The sequence below is a fragment of the Anolis carolinensis genome, chromosome 4, assembly GCF_035594765.1.
Source record: "Anolis carolinensis isolate JA03-04 chromosome 4, rAnoCar3.1.pri, whole genome shotgun sequence".
NCBI classification, from domain to species: Eukaryota; Metazoa; Chordata; class Lepidosauria; order Squamata; family Dactyloidae; genus Anolis; species Anolis carolinensis.
In genome coordinates this window covers 212,626,085-212,644,397 of record NC_085844.1, presented here as the reverse complement: position 1 = coordinate 212,644,397, position 18,313 = coordinate 212,626,085, and the positions used below count along the sequence as shown (strand labels likewise).

At 38.0% G+C, this 18,313-nt stretch overlaps 1 protein-coding gene across 6 annotated transcripts in view; it reads left to right on the top strand.

Moving 5' to 3' along the window:
* ube2t (ubiquitin conjugating enzyme E2 T) overlaps positions 1-18,313 on the top strand; it is a 35,551-nt gene continuing 17,238 nt past the window's right edge. The window contains exons 1-8 of one of the 6 annotated variants that reach the window (XM_062978733.1): positions 1-241; positions 5,763-5,875; positions 7,807-7,876; positions 8,348-8,453; positions 10,837-10,935; positions 11,365-11,448; positions 14,704-14,815; positions 15,202-16,188. In XM_062978733.1, the coding sequence (XP_062834803.1) occupies positions 141-241; positions 5,763-5,875; positions 7,807-7,876; positions 8,348-8,453; positions 10,837-10,935; positions 11,365-11,448; positions 14,704-14,815; positions 15,202-15,224 (708 nt within the window). In that variant the 5' untranslated portion in view covers positions 1-140 and the 3' untranslated portion in view covers positions 15,225-16,188. Of the gene's footprint in view, positions 242-4,005; positions 4,293-5,762; positions 5,876-7,806; positions 7,877-8,347; positions 8,454-10,836; positions 10,936-11,364; positions 11,449-14,703; positions 16,189-18,313 lie in introns of those variants that run through there. The other 5 variants (XM_016993368.2, XM_062978732.1, XM_062978734.1 and 2 more) reach the window with 5 other exon arrangements.

Here is an 18,313-nt window from a genome sequence, read left to right as displayed (position 1 = left end):
CTTTGCCAGAAAAGGCAGCCTGCCCTTCCGTATCTGCGGACTCTGTATCCACTGTATTCATCCCTTGATTCAGCAACTGGGGGAAAATTTCACTGATACTTCGGCATATTTTTACAGCTCTCTAAGAATGCCTGCCATAGATGTGGGCGAAACGTCAGGAGAGAATGCTTCTGGAACATGGCCATATAGCCCGAAAAACTCACAGCAACCCATTTTTATGGCTGTTGGAAAGTTGTATTATGTGAGTTTCGAGCTGCATTATATGACAGTGTAGATGGGGCCTAAACTATGCTATTTTATAATGTCAGGGTGGAGTAAGCAAGTGGGGTTTTTTGTCTCATTTTTTTCTCACTGCAGTCTCGTTTTCCTTAAAATCTGCTTCACGGGGCTGCAGAGGTAGATCTTTGGATGGTAGCTCCCAGTACCTCTGATTATTGGTCATGATGGACTTCTGGGAGTTTTGGTCCAAAATATTTGGAAGTCTGGGTGACCTATTGCTGGTGACAATTGCTCATCCCCTTCTTTTGAAGCACAGTCTTTTCCTGGAACAGGAGCTCTTCATTTTTCGGACAAAAACCCTTATCTGCAGACAAAAGGAATTTTCTAGGTCCTCCACAGTGACTGTATGGTAATTCCTGGCGGAAATTGTTCATTTCAATAGGGTTTGTTATTCATGGTTTCCAGTCTGCAGGAACATATATCTTGCAGATACAGGGGTCGTATAGTATTCGAAATCAGATTGTTTTGCCACTTCTGCTATGATTCACTCATTATGACTATTTTTTCTGTAAATGAAGATTTGATTGCTGCAATCATAAAAAAAACATAATTTATGATGTTTACTTAGAGCTATGTCACAGCCATTTTTAATTGCACTAATCTAATTAGTGACAGGAAATGTGGATTCGGGTTAATTATCAGCCCTCCTTTTTCTGGGTCATTACTTGCGAGGAGACTTTGAACAGTGTTTGTCAAATAGAAATGAAGTTCTTTGACTGAACAGTCACTCAACACTTTATGGATCATCTTTGAAGTGCTTACCAAATCTAGCTGTCAGCTTCTTAAGGAAATTAACAAGGAAGGAAATTGACTCAAGGGCCCCATTTTACTTGACATCAGCATCTTAACTGATTTTAATATCTTGTAGAACTTAGAACAACAAAGACTGTTACGGCAAATGAATGTAATGTAAGCAAATGCAAAGTGATGTGCACTGGGGCAAAAATAAAGTATAATAAAAATCCAGCTTAATGGGGATTGAGTTGCCAGTGATTTAGCAAGAGAGGAATTGTGGATTGTAAAAATAAAGTGTTGACACAGGAGAAAGTTTGCAGTGCTAAAAAATTAAACATTAGAATTTCTTGATAAGCACAATTAGAAAGGGAATTAGAAAGTAGAATTGCCTTGTATAAATCTATAATGTACCTACATCCAGACTACAGTGTACAGTTGTGGTTACTGCAAATAAAAAAAGATTACATGACCCTTTTATCTGTGAAGAATATGTTCTGAGGTTCCTGCATGGATACCTGAAACTGGATAATAGCAAATGCCTATATATTTTTTGTATGTGTGGGCTGGAAGCATACTGTAGAATTGCATTGAAGGACCTGGAGAAACCAAGATTTTTAGGACAGTGGGTAAGTGAAACGATAGATATTTAATGCATGAATGAGAGAGTCATTGTTTTACAAGGCCTTTAGCCTTCTCTGTATTGTAGAGCTAGAATAGGTGCAGAATTGACTGGAAATTTTCAAAAGTGAGTGAAGAGAGACATAAGGGTACATAAAATTTATACACAGCATGGTGGAGGTTGTTGGGCAGATGTTCTGGAATAAGTTTAGAAGATAAATGGTAAGAGATTCAGGAGAACAAGTGATTCATTTAGCAAATAGTTATATTGTGGGGTTCATTACCCAAAGATTTGGCTATCATTAATCTGGATGGCATTAAAAGGGAATCACATGGAAGATGGAGCTATATTACCTGTAGTAGCAGAGACAGAATGCCTCTGTATTTTGGTTGTATAGAGCAGGGGTCCTCAAACTTTTAAAGCAGAGGGCCAGTCCACAGCCCTGTGGAGGGGCCGAACAATCATTTGGGGGGGGGGGGGGGGGAAACGAACAAATTCCTATGCGCACTGCACATGTCTTATTTGTATAGCAAAACAACAACAATGAAAGAACAATACAATATTTAAAAATGAAAGCAATTGTAACCAACATAAACCTATCAGGATTTCAATGGGAAGTGTGGGCCTGCTTCTGGCCAATGAGATAGTCAAGTGAATTAGGATTGTTGTTGTTGTTGTGTGCCTTCAAGTCATTTCAGACTTTGGGTGAGCCTAAGTCTAAAATTATTTATTTATTAATTTACTACATTTATTTATTACATTTATATCCCACCCTTCTCACCCTGAAGGGGACTCAGAGCAGCTGTATGTACATACAATATATTATATTATTAGCATAGCACAATATTAGCAGCATATATTACTATATTGAATTGAACTATACCACTATACTGTAATATTATATGTAATACATAACATATAATTAATATTATATGGTATTAGTATTATATTGTATAACATTATAATATTATTATCAATATTATATGTATATGCAATATATTATATTATTAAAAATGATATAAAATATTATATTATAAAACTGAGGGCGGGGGCCAGGTAAATGACCTTGGAGGGCCGCATCCAGCCCCCGGGCCTTAGTTTGGGGACCCCTGGTATAGAGCATGGAATTTTCTTCTGGCAGACTTTCCACAGGCAAACGTTTGGCTGTTGGATGAGCAGAATGTTTTAAGCTTTGGAGTTAGCTAAAATGGTATAGCTAACTGCTTGTGGGTTTGGGATTTAGTTTTATTTTGTTGCATGGCCATCTTGCTGCCCCTGAATATTTTCCCCCTGGGTTTCAAAGTACAAAATTTAGCCACAAATCCTAAACAGGAGGGAACCAAAGGTCTGTGACTTAACTCTGAGATTTTCTGCCTACATCAAGGTAAAGATGCTTTCATTAGACTAATTTGTCAAGTTTGATGTATTCAGCACTTACATGTTTCTTCTACACATAACAGTACAGACGCCTTGAGAAATAAAAAATGTGTCTAATAAAGGAGCAATTAGTTTCACATAGGACAGTAACAACTGGATCTCAAGCAAAGTTACTTTTCTGTTGCCAATGGAGTTAAAATATTACCTGTCACTTATTTTTATTTGCCCTCACAAGCCAATAGTGGGAGAGACTTCTGCCTGCACTGAAATCCTTCGATATCTTAATTAAAAACATTTCAGACAGAACATAGACCTGCAACTTCAAAGGCTTGTATCATGTATTTTATGCTTTGGGGCTGATACAAAAGTACTGCTGCTTGTGGATGTTGTTGCATTTTGCTGCATGGCCAACAGCGGGGATTCAAACCTTGGTCTCCACGTTGTCCAACTTTCAAAACATCACACTGGCTCTTAATGAATAATTACCTAATAGACATTCTGTACTCAAGGTATTTTGTCCTCAGAGTTTGCTTTTGCTTTCTTTCTGTGAACCACTATCTAAATAAATAATGAATGCAATGCAATAAGATGTCAGATGAAAGACATATATAAATTGAAGTAGAAAAACCAGCGGTGCCAGTAAACAAACTATCAATTTACAACAACAATAAACTTACAAGTGTTTAGAACATCAGCTATCAGAATCTGGCCATTTCGTAATCAGGCATCAGGGAATTGAAGTCCAAAATTATTTCATTTCTTACCTCTCATAGTGGCTTGAGGCAGGTTACAACATAACTAAAAACACATAACCATCATAGACGTTATATAAAATATATATATTGAAACGTATTTATACAAAATACATATATTAAAACACCTGGAAGACTGAAATTTGGGCATCACTGAGTTAACACTATTCAGAGGGACTAAGTTCCGGAAGTATCAAGGTCAACGCTAGAGGAATTCGACAACGAATTCAACTGTGTTTAGATTTCTTGGGAGGTGGCGCTATTGTCCCCATTGACCAATCCGCCTTGCGTTGGCTTTTGACGGACACCCGGTCTGTCCATTCAGGCTGCGACGCGCTTGGCACGCTGGGTCTTTCTAGTTCAAAACTGAGGGCGCGATTTGCCTCCGGGCTTGTTTCGCTCAGTCTTTGGCGAGTCGCCTTCCTGAGGCCGAGAAACGCGGCGAGTTGTTGCTTCGTCCGTGGCTCCCGCTGTTTCGTCGGTTCCCAGACATTCAACCAGGGAAGAGAAAGCCCTTCCCTCAAGCGTGTGTATGTATAATTTATGTATGTGGGAAATTCAAGATGGGACTTGGTTGTCAGCTTGGTGAGGAAAACTGTTCGGGTTCCGACGGTGCTTCTCAGCTCGGTGAGGGGTGGTTGGAACATTTTGAGCGAGGGATGCACCTACACCCCTCAGTTTGACATCACTTTCGCTGCCTTCGCTCAGCGCTGTGGGATTCTGGGAGTTGTAGTCTGGTGAGGCACCAACCTCCTTTGGCAGAGAAGGTTGGCGTCCTTTAAAGGCCTACAACTCCCATGATTCCATAGCATTGAGTCATGGCTGTTCGTGTGATGTCAAACTACGTTCACTCTGCAGCACCCCCGGAACTCTAGATGCCCCCCTGGAACTCTAGATGCCCCCCTGGAACTCTAGATGCCCCCCTGGAACTCTAGATGCCCCCCTGGAACTCTAAAGGGTTAGACTTGGAATCCCCACTCTCCCAGCCTCAGGAAGAAGGCAATGTCAAGCATCTTCTGAACAAATCTTGCCAGGAAAAGCCTGCCATGGGTTTGCCTTGGAGTCGTCATAAGTTGGGAACAACTTGAAGGCACGCAGCAACAACAAAAACCCCAAAGTAGCTTTACCATGTTCTGCTTCTTCCCAGCACTTCAGGTGGTGGGGAAATGGTGTAAGTAGCTAAAACTTTATTTCTATCCTATCCTATCTCCCCAAGGGGACTCAGGACAGTTCAGAACATAAAAGGCAAACATTCAATGCAGTAAAACACAACAATTCAAAATAAACAGAGTAACAATCAGGGCCAGTTAACGCCTCCCAACAAAGGATTCCCCCGGGGAGGAAGTAGCCAGGCTTTGAAGCCGCAAGGCTATTCAATGCCAATGAAGCTGTCAAATTGCAGCATTCACACTTGCCTCAGGCAGACAAGAGTTCTTTCTCCCACCCTGAACATTCCACAGATACATAAACCCCACTTTCTCTCTGTTTTGCTGTTCATGCATTCTCTGTTTTTAGTGGCAGCTGCCATTTACATTGCTTGTTTTAGGAAAGGTACACACAGCTACAGGAGGTTTGAATAGAGTAGAATCTCATTGTTTCCCAGCTATATTGCACTGTTTACTATAGGCCTTCTGCTGTAATTCAACACTGCAAGTCTTTGTTTCTCTAGTTGTTGTTCACTACCTTCCCAATGCTGATACTGTTAAAAAGTTTCCAATAACAGAAGACAAGGAAAAAAATAGAGGTTGAACAGGCATAAACAGACTTTATTAAAAGGAGCTTCTTTGCCAGAAGCTTTGTTAACAGAGGTATGCCTGTATATAGAACTGAGCATTTTCAAATAACATTGTACTGCGTTTGAAATTGCTTACTATGAAGCTTTAGAAGGCATTAAAAAAAGATTATTCTGCTGTTAAAATGCAGCTCATAATAAAAGGAGGACTTATGGTTACAGAAACAAGAGAAACCAAATGCTACTTATTTTTCTCATGCTGTTGCAGAACAATGCAGAGGGCATCACGACTAAAGAGAGAGTTGCACCTGTTAACTACAGAGCCACCACCTGGTATTACCTGCTGGCAGAATGGAAGCCGCATAGACGAACTTAAAGCACGTATGTATTTGTCTGAATTATGTTTAAGTGTCGATTCCGTTTAATTCTTTACTTATTATCAGTGGTTTATATTTCCTGATCAACCTTCCATATATTGCTTCTGAAACACCTACTGGTTTGCAGCTAAAAATTAACACTTTGTGGAACCTAAGCTCAAAATCCATATTCTTTGGTCATGAAGTCTTTGTGCTACTGGTTTCTGCTTGTACTTTCTCTGAATGTAAGGATAGCTTCCCTGAAAACAAAGGTTGCCACAATATATAAATTTGATTGAATATAAGTTCCATTCAATAAAATGTGATTTCATTTAATGTAAACATAGACAGAATGAATCCAGAATAGTAGTTATTCAGAAAAACTATTGTTGTTTGTTGTAAACCCTTTTCTTGTTCAAGAGCTTGCACAGGAGAATACATTTTTTGTGATGACAGGAAGGCAAGTTCTACACATTACCTTGAGTGCTCCATATTTTATTGTGTTGCAATCTGAAAGTACCAGTTTTCCTTTAATTACCTTTTGTTTACAGTGTCTAAAGCTGATGAGAGGTCATCAGAACCAACAGGGCCACCCATATTACACCGATTCTGAAACAACTGCATTGGCTACCAACAGAACATTGGATCTCTTACAAGATACTGATCCTGACATTTAGAGCTCGAAATGGCCAAAGACCATTATAACTTAGGGACCGCCTCATTCCTTTTTTCCATCAGTGGTCACCTCGATCCTCCCTGGAAAATCTCCTATATGTACCGGGCCCTAGGGAGGTACACCTGGAAGCTACAAGGCGTAGAGCCTTTTCGATCTATGCTCCAATTCTGTGGAACTCATTGCCTCCATATGTTAGAGCAATGTCAGAGTTGCGACCTTTTGTAAAAGCGCTCAAGACTTGGCTGTTTGGTTGTGCATTTAAGTAAATCAGATCTAATTTGCCAAATAGTCACTGTTGAATGTTTTTATGTTGAATGTTTTTATGTTGAATGTTTTATGTTGAATGTTTTTTATATTGTGGAATGATATTTTAAATTATAAGTCGCTCGGAGCACTCTGGTGGAGAGCGACTAATTAAGAAATAAAGTGAAGTGAAATCAGTTACTAACTATTCAGTAAAGCGGAAGTTTTGTCAAAAAACAAAAAACCAATTGTCTTAAATGGCTCCTTTTAAGGGTGATGAAACCCCAATTACTTGTTGTCGAAAGCTGTTTACCCCCTCCTTTTATCCAGTTACAAGGCTCAGTACTACCTGTGGTTTCAGGCATCTATAGAGGCAGGGAGGGAAGGGTCTTGGGACATATATCCTTTGGATAAGGTAATCTCATTGTACAAGAAATTAAAGATTTCTATTTCTAAAAGGCAACCCTTTCTACCCAGCAAATTATTATTATCCTTATTTCAATTGCTACTTTAGACATTGCTACTGCTTTATATGCATTTGTTATGCAGACAAATTCTGATTTTGTGTAAACACAATTCAGTTCAATAAAATTTTCTATCCTAGGTATATATGTTTGGGATTTCTTTAGCAGTTATTCTTTAGGTGGAAAGTTAGTGTTGTTCTGTGCTCTAATTTTTTAATACTGCTTTTTAAGTGTCATGAGTGGTCATGACAGATTCCTGGCATTCTCAATTCATACACTGATTCTCTGCTTGAATGTGAGGTAACATAAATTCTACATTGATTTCATGTAATTATTTCATCCAGCAGTTAGTTGATATGTAAAATTTGTGATGTCTCCTCTGTGACTTAACTACTAACTTTGCAGAATAGTCATTACACTTCTTTGAAATTATGTGTTTGTTCCTATCCTGCCAAATGTCTTAGAAGGGCATACATTTAAGAAATGACGAAGAGATTGCTACTATGGCTACATTGCTTATAATAACTAAAGAGGGCAGTGTTGATATACTTTGTTCTTTTCGTGTTTCTTTAGAAATACTGGGTTCTGCAAATACACCTTATGAAAAGGGACTTTTTGACGTGGAAGTAATTGTGCCTGAAAGGTAAATGGTGATTTTTAAACTTTAATATAGACTGTATTTTGCAGAGATGATTTTGACTGTAGAATAAATGCAGTTTGACACCACATTAACAGCTATGGATCAATGCTATGAAATCCCGGGAGTTGTAGGTCTTTAGTTTTCTCTGCTGAAGAGTGCTGGTGCCTTACCAAACTACAGCTCCCATGATTCTATAGCATTGAGCCATGGCAGTTAAAGTGGTATCAAACTGTATCAATTTTACAATGTAGATGCACTCATTGAATCGAGATAAAAATAGAGGTAATGTTGAAGTTGGAAATTTGGTCTGCAGGTTATTAAAGAACTAAAACAGGAACCAGTGAGCTGTCAGCTTATATCTTTCCATCTAGATTTGGGAGTGTTCATGTTCTCAAATGGCAAAAGAGGAGGAATATGTAGGTGGAAATTTTTGAAAACATTTTTTCTGATATAATTTAACTGCTTTTGAACTAGATATCCATTTGAACCCCCCAAAATGCGCTTCCTGACTCCTATCTACCATCCTAACATTGACTCAGCAGGAAGAATCTGCCTCGATGTTCTCAAATTGCCACCTAAGGTAATGAAATGTTTCTTTTATAGAAATCAATAAAAATATCAATAAATAACCCAACACAGTTGTTTTAATCTGTAATTGAGAGTCCTGCTTAGTGTCCTAGTATGAGATATCTCACTGGTATTGCCTTACTAAATGTTCTGGATGGGCCCAATTCTGTTCAACAGCTTTTTTAATGACCTGAATGAAGATTTAGAGGGCATGCTTATCAAGCTTGCAGATGACACAAAATTAGGAGGGATAGCTAATACTCCAGAAGACAGGATCAGAATTCAAAATGACCTTAACAGATTAGAGAGTTGGGGCAAAACTAACAAAATGAATTTCAACAACAACAACAAAAAAAGAAATGCAAAGATACAGGATAGGTGACGCCTGGCTTGACAATAGTACATGTGAAAAAGATGTTGCAGTCTTTGTGGACAACAAGTTGAACATGAGCCAACAGTGTGATGCAGCAGCTCAAAAAGCCAATAGGATTTTGGGCTGCATCAAAAGGAGTATAATGTCTAGATCGAGGGAAGTCATGGTGCCTCTATTCTACTTTAGTTAGACCTCACCTGGAATACAGTGTTCAATTCTGGGCACCACAATTCAAGAGAGATATTGACAAGTTGGAGGGTGTCCATAGGGCAACTAAAATGATCAAAGGTCTGGAGACCATGCCCCATGAAGAACGTCTTTTAAGAGCTGGGTATGTTTAGCCTGCAAAAGAGAAGGCTGAGAGGAGACCTGATAGCCATGTATATGAAAGGCTGCCATAAGGAAGAGGGAGCAGGCTTGTATTCTGCTGCCCTGAAGACTAGGATTCAGAGCAAATGGATTCAAATTACAGGAAAGGAGATATCATCTGAACATTAGGAAGAACTTCCTGACTGTGAGAGCTGTTCAGCAGTGGAACTCTCTGCCTCAGAGTGTGATGGAAGCACCTTCCTTGGAGGCTTTTAAACAGGCTGGATGAACATCTGTTAGGGGTGCTTTGATGGTGCTTTTCCTGCATGGCAGGGGTTTGGACTAGATGGCTTCCAACTCTTTAATTCTAAGTTGTAAGGCCTTTTGATTTAGATGCCTGCAATGCTATTGGGATGTTAAGGTTGTGTTATGTTTTGAGAACTGGGTATGTTGGAAAGTTATTTTTTCTTTGGCCATGCATATTGATAAAATTATGTAACAAAATTTGAAAAATCTGTTCCTGCTTTGAAAGTGTTATTCCTATTTAATTGTGAGTTAATTTGAAAAGTACAGTAGAGTCTCACTTATCCAAGCCTCGCTTATCCAAGCTTCTGGATAATCCAAGCCATTTTTGTAGTCAATGTTTTCAATATATTGTGATATTTTGGTGCTAAAGTTGTAAATACAGTAATTACAACATAACATTACTGCGTATTGAACTACTTTTTCTGTCAAATTTGTTGTAAAACATGATGTTTTGGTGCTTAATTTGTAAAATCATAACCTAATTTGATGTTTAATAGGCTTTTCCTTAATCCCTCCTTACTATTCAAGATATTCGCTTATCCAAGCTTCTGCCAGCCCATTTAGCTTGGATAACTGAGACTCTACTGTAGTTGTTATATTCCAGAAACTTCATATTTGTGGCTGCCACAAACTATGTTGAATTGGATGAGATATTCATTGAAAAACTATTGCAAAAACTAAGTTTTTGCAATTTAATAAACTTTTTCCATGTTTTTATGATAGAACCAATTACAAAATTACATTTATAATCCAGGAACAAAAAATAGTGTAATAGCAATGATAAATGCTACCTGGATTATAGCCAAAAGAGGGGCACTGAGATACTGGAGCGAAGCATCATTATAACTACGGACCTCATTACACTAGAGTTTGGATCCACTTTAAATCCACTTTAAGGAGGGGGCCTTTAAACAGCTCAGCAGGACAGGTCCTGGGCCTCATCAAACTGCAAATCCCAGAATTCTGCAGGAGTCAGAAACCGGATTTAAAGTGGATCCATGCTCTGGTGTGATGAGTCAGCAAGACAGTCCTAAACTCTGTAGAAGTACAAAAACAGATAAAAGGATGTTAGAGATATTTGAATATTCTTGAGTAAAGGTGAAAAGCTGAGTAAAAAATGACCCAGAAAACTAGAGATGAATTGGCCTACTTGAGCTCCTTACATGCAGCTTGAAAGAGAGAGTTGACTAGAATCTGAATTAGGATCCTCTTCTGAAGAAGTGAAGATGCACTATACATTTATTCAGGTGCCAGAGGTGGTTTAGTGGCAGTTTCCTAATCTATTACAAAAATACCCAGAAAATCACAGGGAAAGGTTTAGCTTGGACTCTCAAAGTAACCATCAATAACACAAGCTTTTCTTTATGTCTAACATGTTGCCTTTTTTTCATGTGTTCTTTCTATTAAGGGTGCATGGAGACCATCCCTGAATATTTCCACATTGCTAACCTCTGTACAGTTGCTAATGAATGAACCTAATCCTGATGACCCTCTAATGGCAGATATAGTAAGTTCTCTTCTTGTGTTTGAATGAAATACATGGTGGATTTTGAAAGTTAAATGTTGTCATAACATTTGTTATTTTTTTAACGCACATCTGTCTTCTGCATACAAAATTAACGTGACTTCTGGGAATGCATCTGGGAAGAGCAAATGTTAACTTAATTGTTGCGGGATGTGCAAATTATATTTGCTTTGCTGAGATTGATGTCAACACTTTCCACTTTAAAACGTCCTGTTTAAAAATTAGAATTAGCAATATCAGTGTTGCAAGAAGTATAGAAACCATTAGGCTTCTTTCAAAATGCACGCTGTGTAGCACCTAGTATAGGTGAGCAGTTTTCCATGTGTTTGGTAAATCTGTCATCAAATATAACTATAATCTTATGGTTAAGAGGCCATAATTATACTTGTCTTTTGTTTTTATTATGTCTAGTCCTCTGAGTATAAATACAACAAGCAAGAATTCCTCAGAAATGCCAGACAATGGACAGAAAAGTATGCAAGCCAGACAACAATGGTAAGAAAAATAACTTCTATTATAAAGGAATGGGGCGTAGGTTAATCTTTGCATGTGCAGTCTTGCTGTTCCCGATGAAATATTTCAGATTTGCGTCACTTAATTACATATTTTCCTTTAATTGAGTTAGTGGAACCGAAGTTCTGTGAATGTGCCATGATACACAAGTGTCTGCATTAACTTCTCTTTCCTGGAATACCCTTTTTCTACCCAGGCAAGTCACCCCCCCCCCCCCCCATGGCTATATCAAAATATCAAGCGTGAAATAGAGGGATTTTTTTTCAGGTGAGGGGTTACTGTAAAATATGCTTTGAGTAGGAGTATTTGGACTTTATCCTATTGCTATCATACTTTAATTGGAATTCTGTCTCGCTTACAGCCTTGTAGCCCTTCACATGTTCCATGTATGGGCAAAAAGGCCATCAATTCAGACAAAACTCCAATTGATTAAAGAAAGGCATTGAAAATCTGTTTGATTATCTTCCCTGTGCTAGCAGATCTGGAAATTCACCCATTAAACTTGGTCTATACAGGCAGCAAGGTAAAATAATAGAAGCCAAAGGAAGGGATCTAGATTGCATATATGAGAAACTTTCCTTTAATCCTCCTTTTTGGAAAAACCTCCCATATATTTAAAATATGTGTAATATCTCAGGGTGAGCGAAGTTGTAGTTCAGCCAATTTGAAGTACTGGTGAATGCAGGAGAACCTGACCTTAGTCACATCTTGGAGCTACAGAAAAAGAGACAGCCTAAGTAAATGTGTGACTCCAGAGAAAAAAGTTTGGGGAAGCAAAGAGGTGGAAAGGACCATTATTTAGGAGACCAAGGTTGTAACCCATGCATGACAATGTCTTCACATATTGTGACTGAAAGCTGAGAATTGAATAGGATAGCAGGAAATGCTTTGGAGCAGCATCTACTTCTCAGATTCATCTTTCCAAGATAAGATCCCTGGGATTTGTGTTTGTGTGTGTGTGTGTGTTTTTTAAACACACAGCAAGCATTAGTGATACATGCAAACTTGAGAATAGATACACTGATTATTATTATTCCGCCCTGAGTCCCCTTGGGGAGATAAGGTGAGTTATAGATAAATTATTATTATTATTATTATTATTATTATTATTATTATTATTATTATTATTATTGATATTTTTTGTGCAGATTGTTAAGTTCATCTTGGTGTATTTCAGTAATTCTTTTCCAATAATTGACAATTGTGCTTCTTTGTTGTAGTCAAATCCTGGCAAGTTTGTAGTGAAAAGATTGTGATTATTCACTTGAAACACTAGGTGGCATCTGGCTCTTAAATAAGAATTTTTCATCTGTTGTACTTTATTCTAAACTAGTAAAAAGATATAGTGATGGAAATGAATAAAGTATGTTTCCTCAGACTGTTATAACAATATTTCATGTTCTGCTATATAGACTCTGTCTACAGAAAGGAATCTCCATTTCTGTTTCACAATTCCTCGATGTGTTGTCGAAGGCTTTCATGGCCGGGATCACAGGGTTGCTGTATGTCTTTCGGGCTGTGTGGCCATGTTCCAGAAGTATTCTCTCCTGATGTTTCGCCCACATCTATGGCAGGCATCCTCAGAGGTTGTGAGGTATGGAGGTGAGGTTCCATACCTCACAACCTCTGAGGATGCCTGCCATAGATGTGGGCAAAACGTCAGGAGAGAATACTTCTGAAACATGGCCACACAGCCCGAAAGACATACAACAACCTCAATTCCTCGATGTTTAAAACTTTATCCTAAAGTATCTTATAAAAGAGTTGGTGTTATCTGTGGTAAAGATATATACATACCCTTTAAAAAAAACCTTACATTTTATCTCACACTCCATAGATGAAGGAGCTCTTGGAAATACTGTTCTAAGCTCCAGAAAAGTAAGAACAGCCTGCTGAAATAAAACCCCGATGGAGGAAAAAATGTGATTTAATCTATTGCAGCACCACAGTTTAGGGTGCTGCAGGAGGTTAAAACATATTTTAAGCTATACAGTAATTGTGATAACTGAATCTTGAATAGATGGTGAGAAAATGTATACAATAAGAGTTGATAGCTATGTTTGAAATGCAGAACATGTTGCAAATTCTGAATTGTAGAGACTGAGGACTCCCTTGTACTAAGCTATTCCACAGTAGTCACATATACTATGTGACAAAACTTGAAAAAATCTGTTTCTGCACTGAAAGTGTTAATCCTGTTTAATTGTGCGGTACCTATTTTAAAAGTTGTTGTTACACTTCAGAAACTTTGTTTTTGTAGCTGCCACAAACTATTGAATTGGTTGAGACTTGATGAGATATTCATTGAAAAACTATAGCAAAATGTGCTGCAGAATGTCTCACAGAAACAAAGTTTTTTTCAGTTTCATAAACCTTTTTCATGCTTTTATGATAGAACCAATCAGAAAATGACATTTATACCTCAGGAACATAAATTGTGTCATATAGTGTCAACATATTAGCATGACTACTCACTATTGTGGAGCCCCCAGTGATGCAGCGGGTGAAACCGCTGAGCTGTTGAACATGCTGACTGAAAGGTTGGCAGTTTGAATCTGGGGAGCGGAGTGAGCTCCCACTATTAGCCCCAGCTTCTGCCAACTTAGCAGTTTGAAAACACGCAAATGTGAGTAGATCAATAGGTACCACTTTTGCGGGAAGGTAACGGTGCTTCATGCAGTCAAGCTGGCCACATGACCTAGGAGGTGTCTACGGACAACGGCGGCTCTTCGGCTTAGAAATGGAGATGAGCACTAACCCCCAGAGTTGAACACGACTAGACTTAATGTCAGAGGAAAACCTTTACCTTTTATTCACTATTGCTAATTTTTGCATTCATGTAACTATGCTGATTTGCTAATCTGTTCCCACACTCTTACATAATGTAATCTTGCCCTGCTGCTGTATTTTTTTTCTTAATTTTTAAAAGCAATTTTGCATTTACAGGTATGGTTAATTTAAAAAGTGAATAAAACTTTGATGGGCTTTTCCATCAATAGTATGTGTGGATTTATAATGGGAAGAAGGCAGATCAGCAACAGGATGTGCATGGCATTGTGAAACGGACTGTCGCCATTATAAACCAAAGGCAGTCATGCTTTAATGCTGGTTTACCTTCTTCATGCAGTGAAATCCTAAGCATATAAGATATGAATGAAGAGCACTTAAAAAGATGCATATGCATAAGCCTGCAGTACATTTTCCCCTCTCAGTAGCCTTTTTGTTATGCTGTTCCAGGCCTTGGAAACTGCAAACAAAGAGAACCACCAAAGGGAAGCCAACCTATCCAAAGATTCTAACATTTCCCAGAAAAGGAAAGGAAGCAATATCACCGGATTGTCAAAAAAAGGTTGTTCCGAAACATAGTTTGCTGTTGTGCAGAATCCTAGTCTGTGTTCATTTTTAATGTTACTTTCCATCTCTTAAATAGTCTTTCTGTAATTAATGTACTGTTTACACATTATGTAATGTTTCTCTGTCAGTGATCTTTTTATAGTAGCTGATGTGATTTTCTGTTTTTTTAAAGCTTGTTTCACTTTTGTAGAGCTTCTACATTTTCATTGTTTTTCATTTTAGCTTACATGTTGTGCAGTTTATTTAATTCTTGAATGTGGGCATAAAATTAGAATAATAAATGATATATTTGGGACCACTGTGACTTATGGTCATAAATAGTTTGCTTTAGGCAGCAAAAGCTGTTGTAAGTTAACTTCAGCCTTATTCTTCCCTTTTCAGCTACCATGGAAATTATCACATAGCTTCACCAACTTAAGCACAGGTTTGATTGACCCGTAGTTTCAAGGAAGAACCCGTCTTCATGAGCAAGTTCAATCCTATAGTTAGAAAAAAACAAAACACCAACAAATTCCTATGCATACTGCACATATTTTGGAGTGCAAAAACACATGAAATAACAATACAATATTTACAATGAAGAGCAATCTTAACGAACATAAACTTACCAGTGGGAAGTATGACCCTGCTTTTGGCTGATGGAATTGTCAAGTTAATTAGGATTATTGTTGGTGCATGCCTTCAAGCTGTTTCAGATTTAAAGTTTAGGGTGGGGACTGGGTAAATGACCTTGGAGGGCAAATACCGCCCACAGGCCTTAGTTCAGGGACACTGGCTCTATGTGATTCCATGATACACTTCTACTTGAAGTTACCATAGTGTCACCCTGGAGGACATAATATAGAGTCCAGCATTACTCTAAGGTAACTTGCTGTGGATGTTCTCCTTTTCAACAGAGTTTGCTGTTATCCATAGTTTTCTGTTTCCAAGAACAAGTCCCCCATGGGACATATTGTATTGTAGTTGTGGTCTTGTGTGATCATATGATCTTGACTGTTGCCCTTCTTCTTAGCTGATGCACACTAGCCTTGCCCATGTGTTTGTGACATATCTTCATTATATCAAGTAATATTAGATTGTACAATTAACAAGCTACTCCCAAAAGCAGCATGTGTGATTAATAGGAACCAGTGGTTTTTCCCATGTTGGTGTTATTTGGTAATGCAAGAGTTCAATTTGCAGTCAAGTTACTTGCTGATTCGCTTTTTTAAAGAAGTTTTAGTTTTTTTTGATATTTTCATTGGGCTTTTGTCCTTGGTATCTTTGATATCTCTTAAGATCATAACTTGTAGTCTTCCTTTAAATGCTTTCTCCTCTACATTTTAGGGTGTGACAAAACATTAATAAAATACCTTTGAGTATCTTCAATTGCAGAGGAAAAGATGAGTGTCACTTCTTTTTGTGGTTACTGCTTTATGACACTGTAAGCACACTTTGTGGATGGGGAACTTTTACTTATACTGTACAGTGTTTTTGATAATTGGTACCTGCAGTTAGTTATGAATTCCCACACCCTGATAGGGAGTACTTGTAGTAAGTGTTCCAGCCACCATTCATGCTCTCAACAGACGATAACATCTCACCATTTCATCATATGTGGTTAGCCTATATGTGCTTTAAAGGTACATTGAATTGGATTGGAAGCTAACAGGAAATCAGTGTACATGAGCAGCAGTCATCTTAATGAGTTCCTTGCAATCTGCTCGATCAAATCAGGCTATGTAATCCTACATTAATTTAAACTTCTAAGCCCACATCAGAGACTTTGCCAACTGCCAGCTTTTGGTAGGCATGAGCATTGCTTTGGGCAGTCCAGCTTTTGCAGAGAAAGAAGTCTCTCATCCTTCTTTAAACTATTCAAATGTTATTGTCCTCCATATACTCCTTTCTCTATCCTAAAACGTATATGTTTTATATCCTACCTTCCGCCTTTAAAATGCTCAATGTAACAATGCTCAATGTTCCTGCACTAAAGCTTGATCTACCAAGATTTAGAAATTTTGTTCTTTTGTAGCGGACCTGTTCCTACCTGTGTTTTCTTTTTCTTTTTTACTTTGGAATACATTTTCAGGTGATGTCAAATGAGATCCAGTCACATTTGTTTTACTAAGGAGCAATTATATGGGGATAGTTTAAAAGATCTTGAGGTGGTGCTCTTAATGTTTTTCCCAAAAATAATCTTCCCTCATTAAAGCATTTAGCTCCATGATGGAGGAAATGTGGGATATGGATGCCACCAAATTGCAACTTGAGGGAACATACTTTGGGAAAGTCATGTGAGAAAACAATTAAATACCTCTTGACTCTGTTTTCAATTTAAGATGCTGAATTCCTGTTATGTATGCTTTAGCTGTAAGATCCGGTTTTACATTTGCAATGGGATGTGCAGCTTAATCTTGATTTGTTGCATCATTTTTAGCTTTTGCTATTTGTCATTTTCTTCTGCATGTTGCCTCAAGTATTCATAAAGAATAGTGTCCAGTTCTTATATCTATAGTGAATGGAAGCTAGCTTCATATGAATGAAAGCCTGGCATACAGGCACAGTCTCCCCATCTCTTCTGTGTTGCAGCTGCCCATTTTCCCTTAATCTTTCCTCTGAATCCATCAGCCCCCAGAGTAGATTTTGGGGTTGTATTGAGCTCTGTTAATTTGAGTGAGGGAAGCAGTGCTACTAGTGGAAAAATGCCCTTGAATTTCGTTCAGTGATCTCTCTTTTAAGCAAGAGATCATGATTGAATTACATTTAGATGGGAATTATGTGGCCCTCCATATTCTCTTGGATGGCTACTGTCAGCTTTATTTATTAGCTGTGCAGGCTTGGATTGCTGGGAGTTGCAGTCCAGTTCCCACCATTGAATGAACAATTTTTTCCAGAATTATAAAAAAAATGCTATGGCTTCACATTGGCTTACATTGAACTTATTTTCTAGGATTGCACCTTTTAGGCTTTTGGTGCCATGAAAGAGTTTTTTCCTATGTGCTCTTAATAACATGTCTTAATCTTTTTTGCCTTTATAAGTGTGCTCTTTGATATACTGCTAGCTAGGGTTTTTGGAAACCTGAGTGGAATCTGACTTTCAAGTGCAAGAAGTTTGATGCCAGCTTCGGGGCTTTGACAGTTTTCTTTTTCATGATGAAAACAAACTTGAATCTCATTCCCCATGATTTCATCTTGGGGAAAATGTTATTCTATACTAAAGGACCAAATAGGGTATGTGTATCTATCTTTAGTACCTTCTACTGAATAGAAAGTAAGTCTTCACTATACAACTCTTCTCTCCTGATCTTCCTTGCTTTGCTATCCCATTGTTTGTTTCTTGATGTAAAGTCAAGTTTGACAAACCCAAATTCAGTAATAAAGCATTCACACAAAATTTACATAACCAGAGTTTGACCTCAGTTTATATTTGGTTTGTTGGCATATAGGTTCTCCATACAGTATTTCATGTTCCTGCTTTTCATTGCCTTTGCTCTTATATAGATTTCTATGA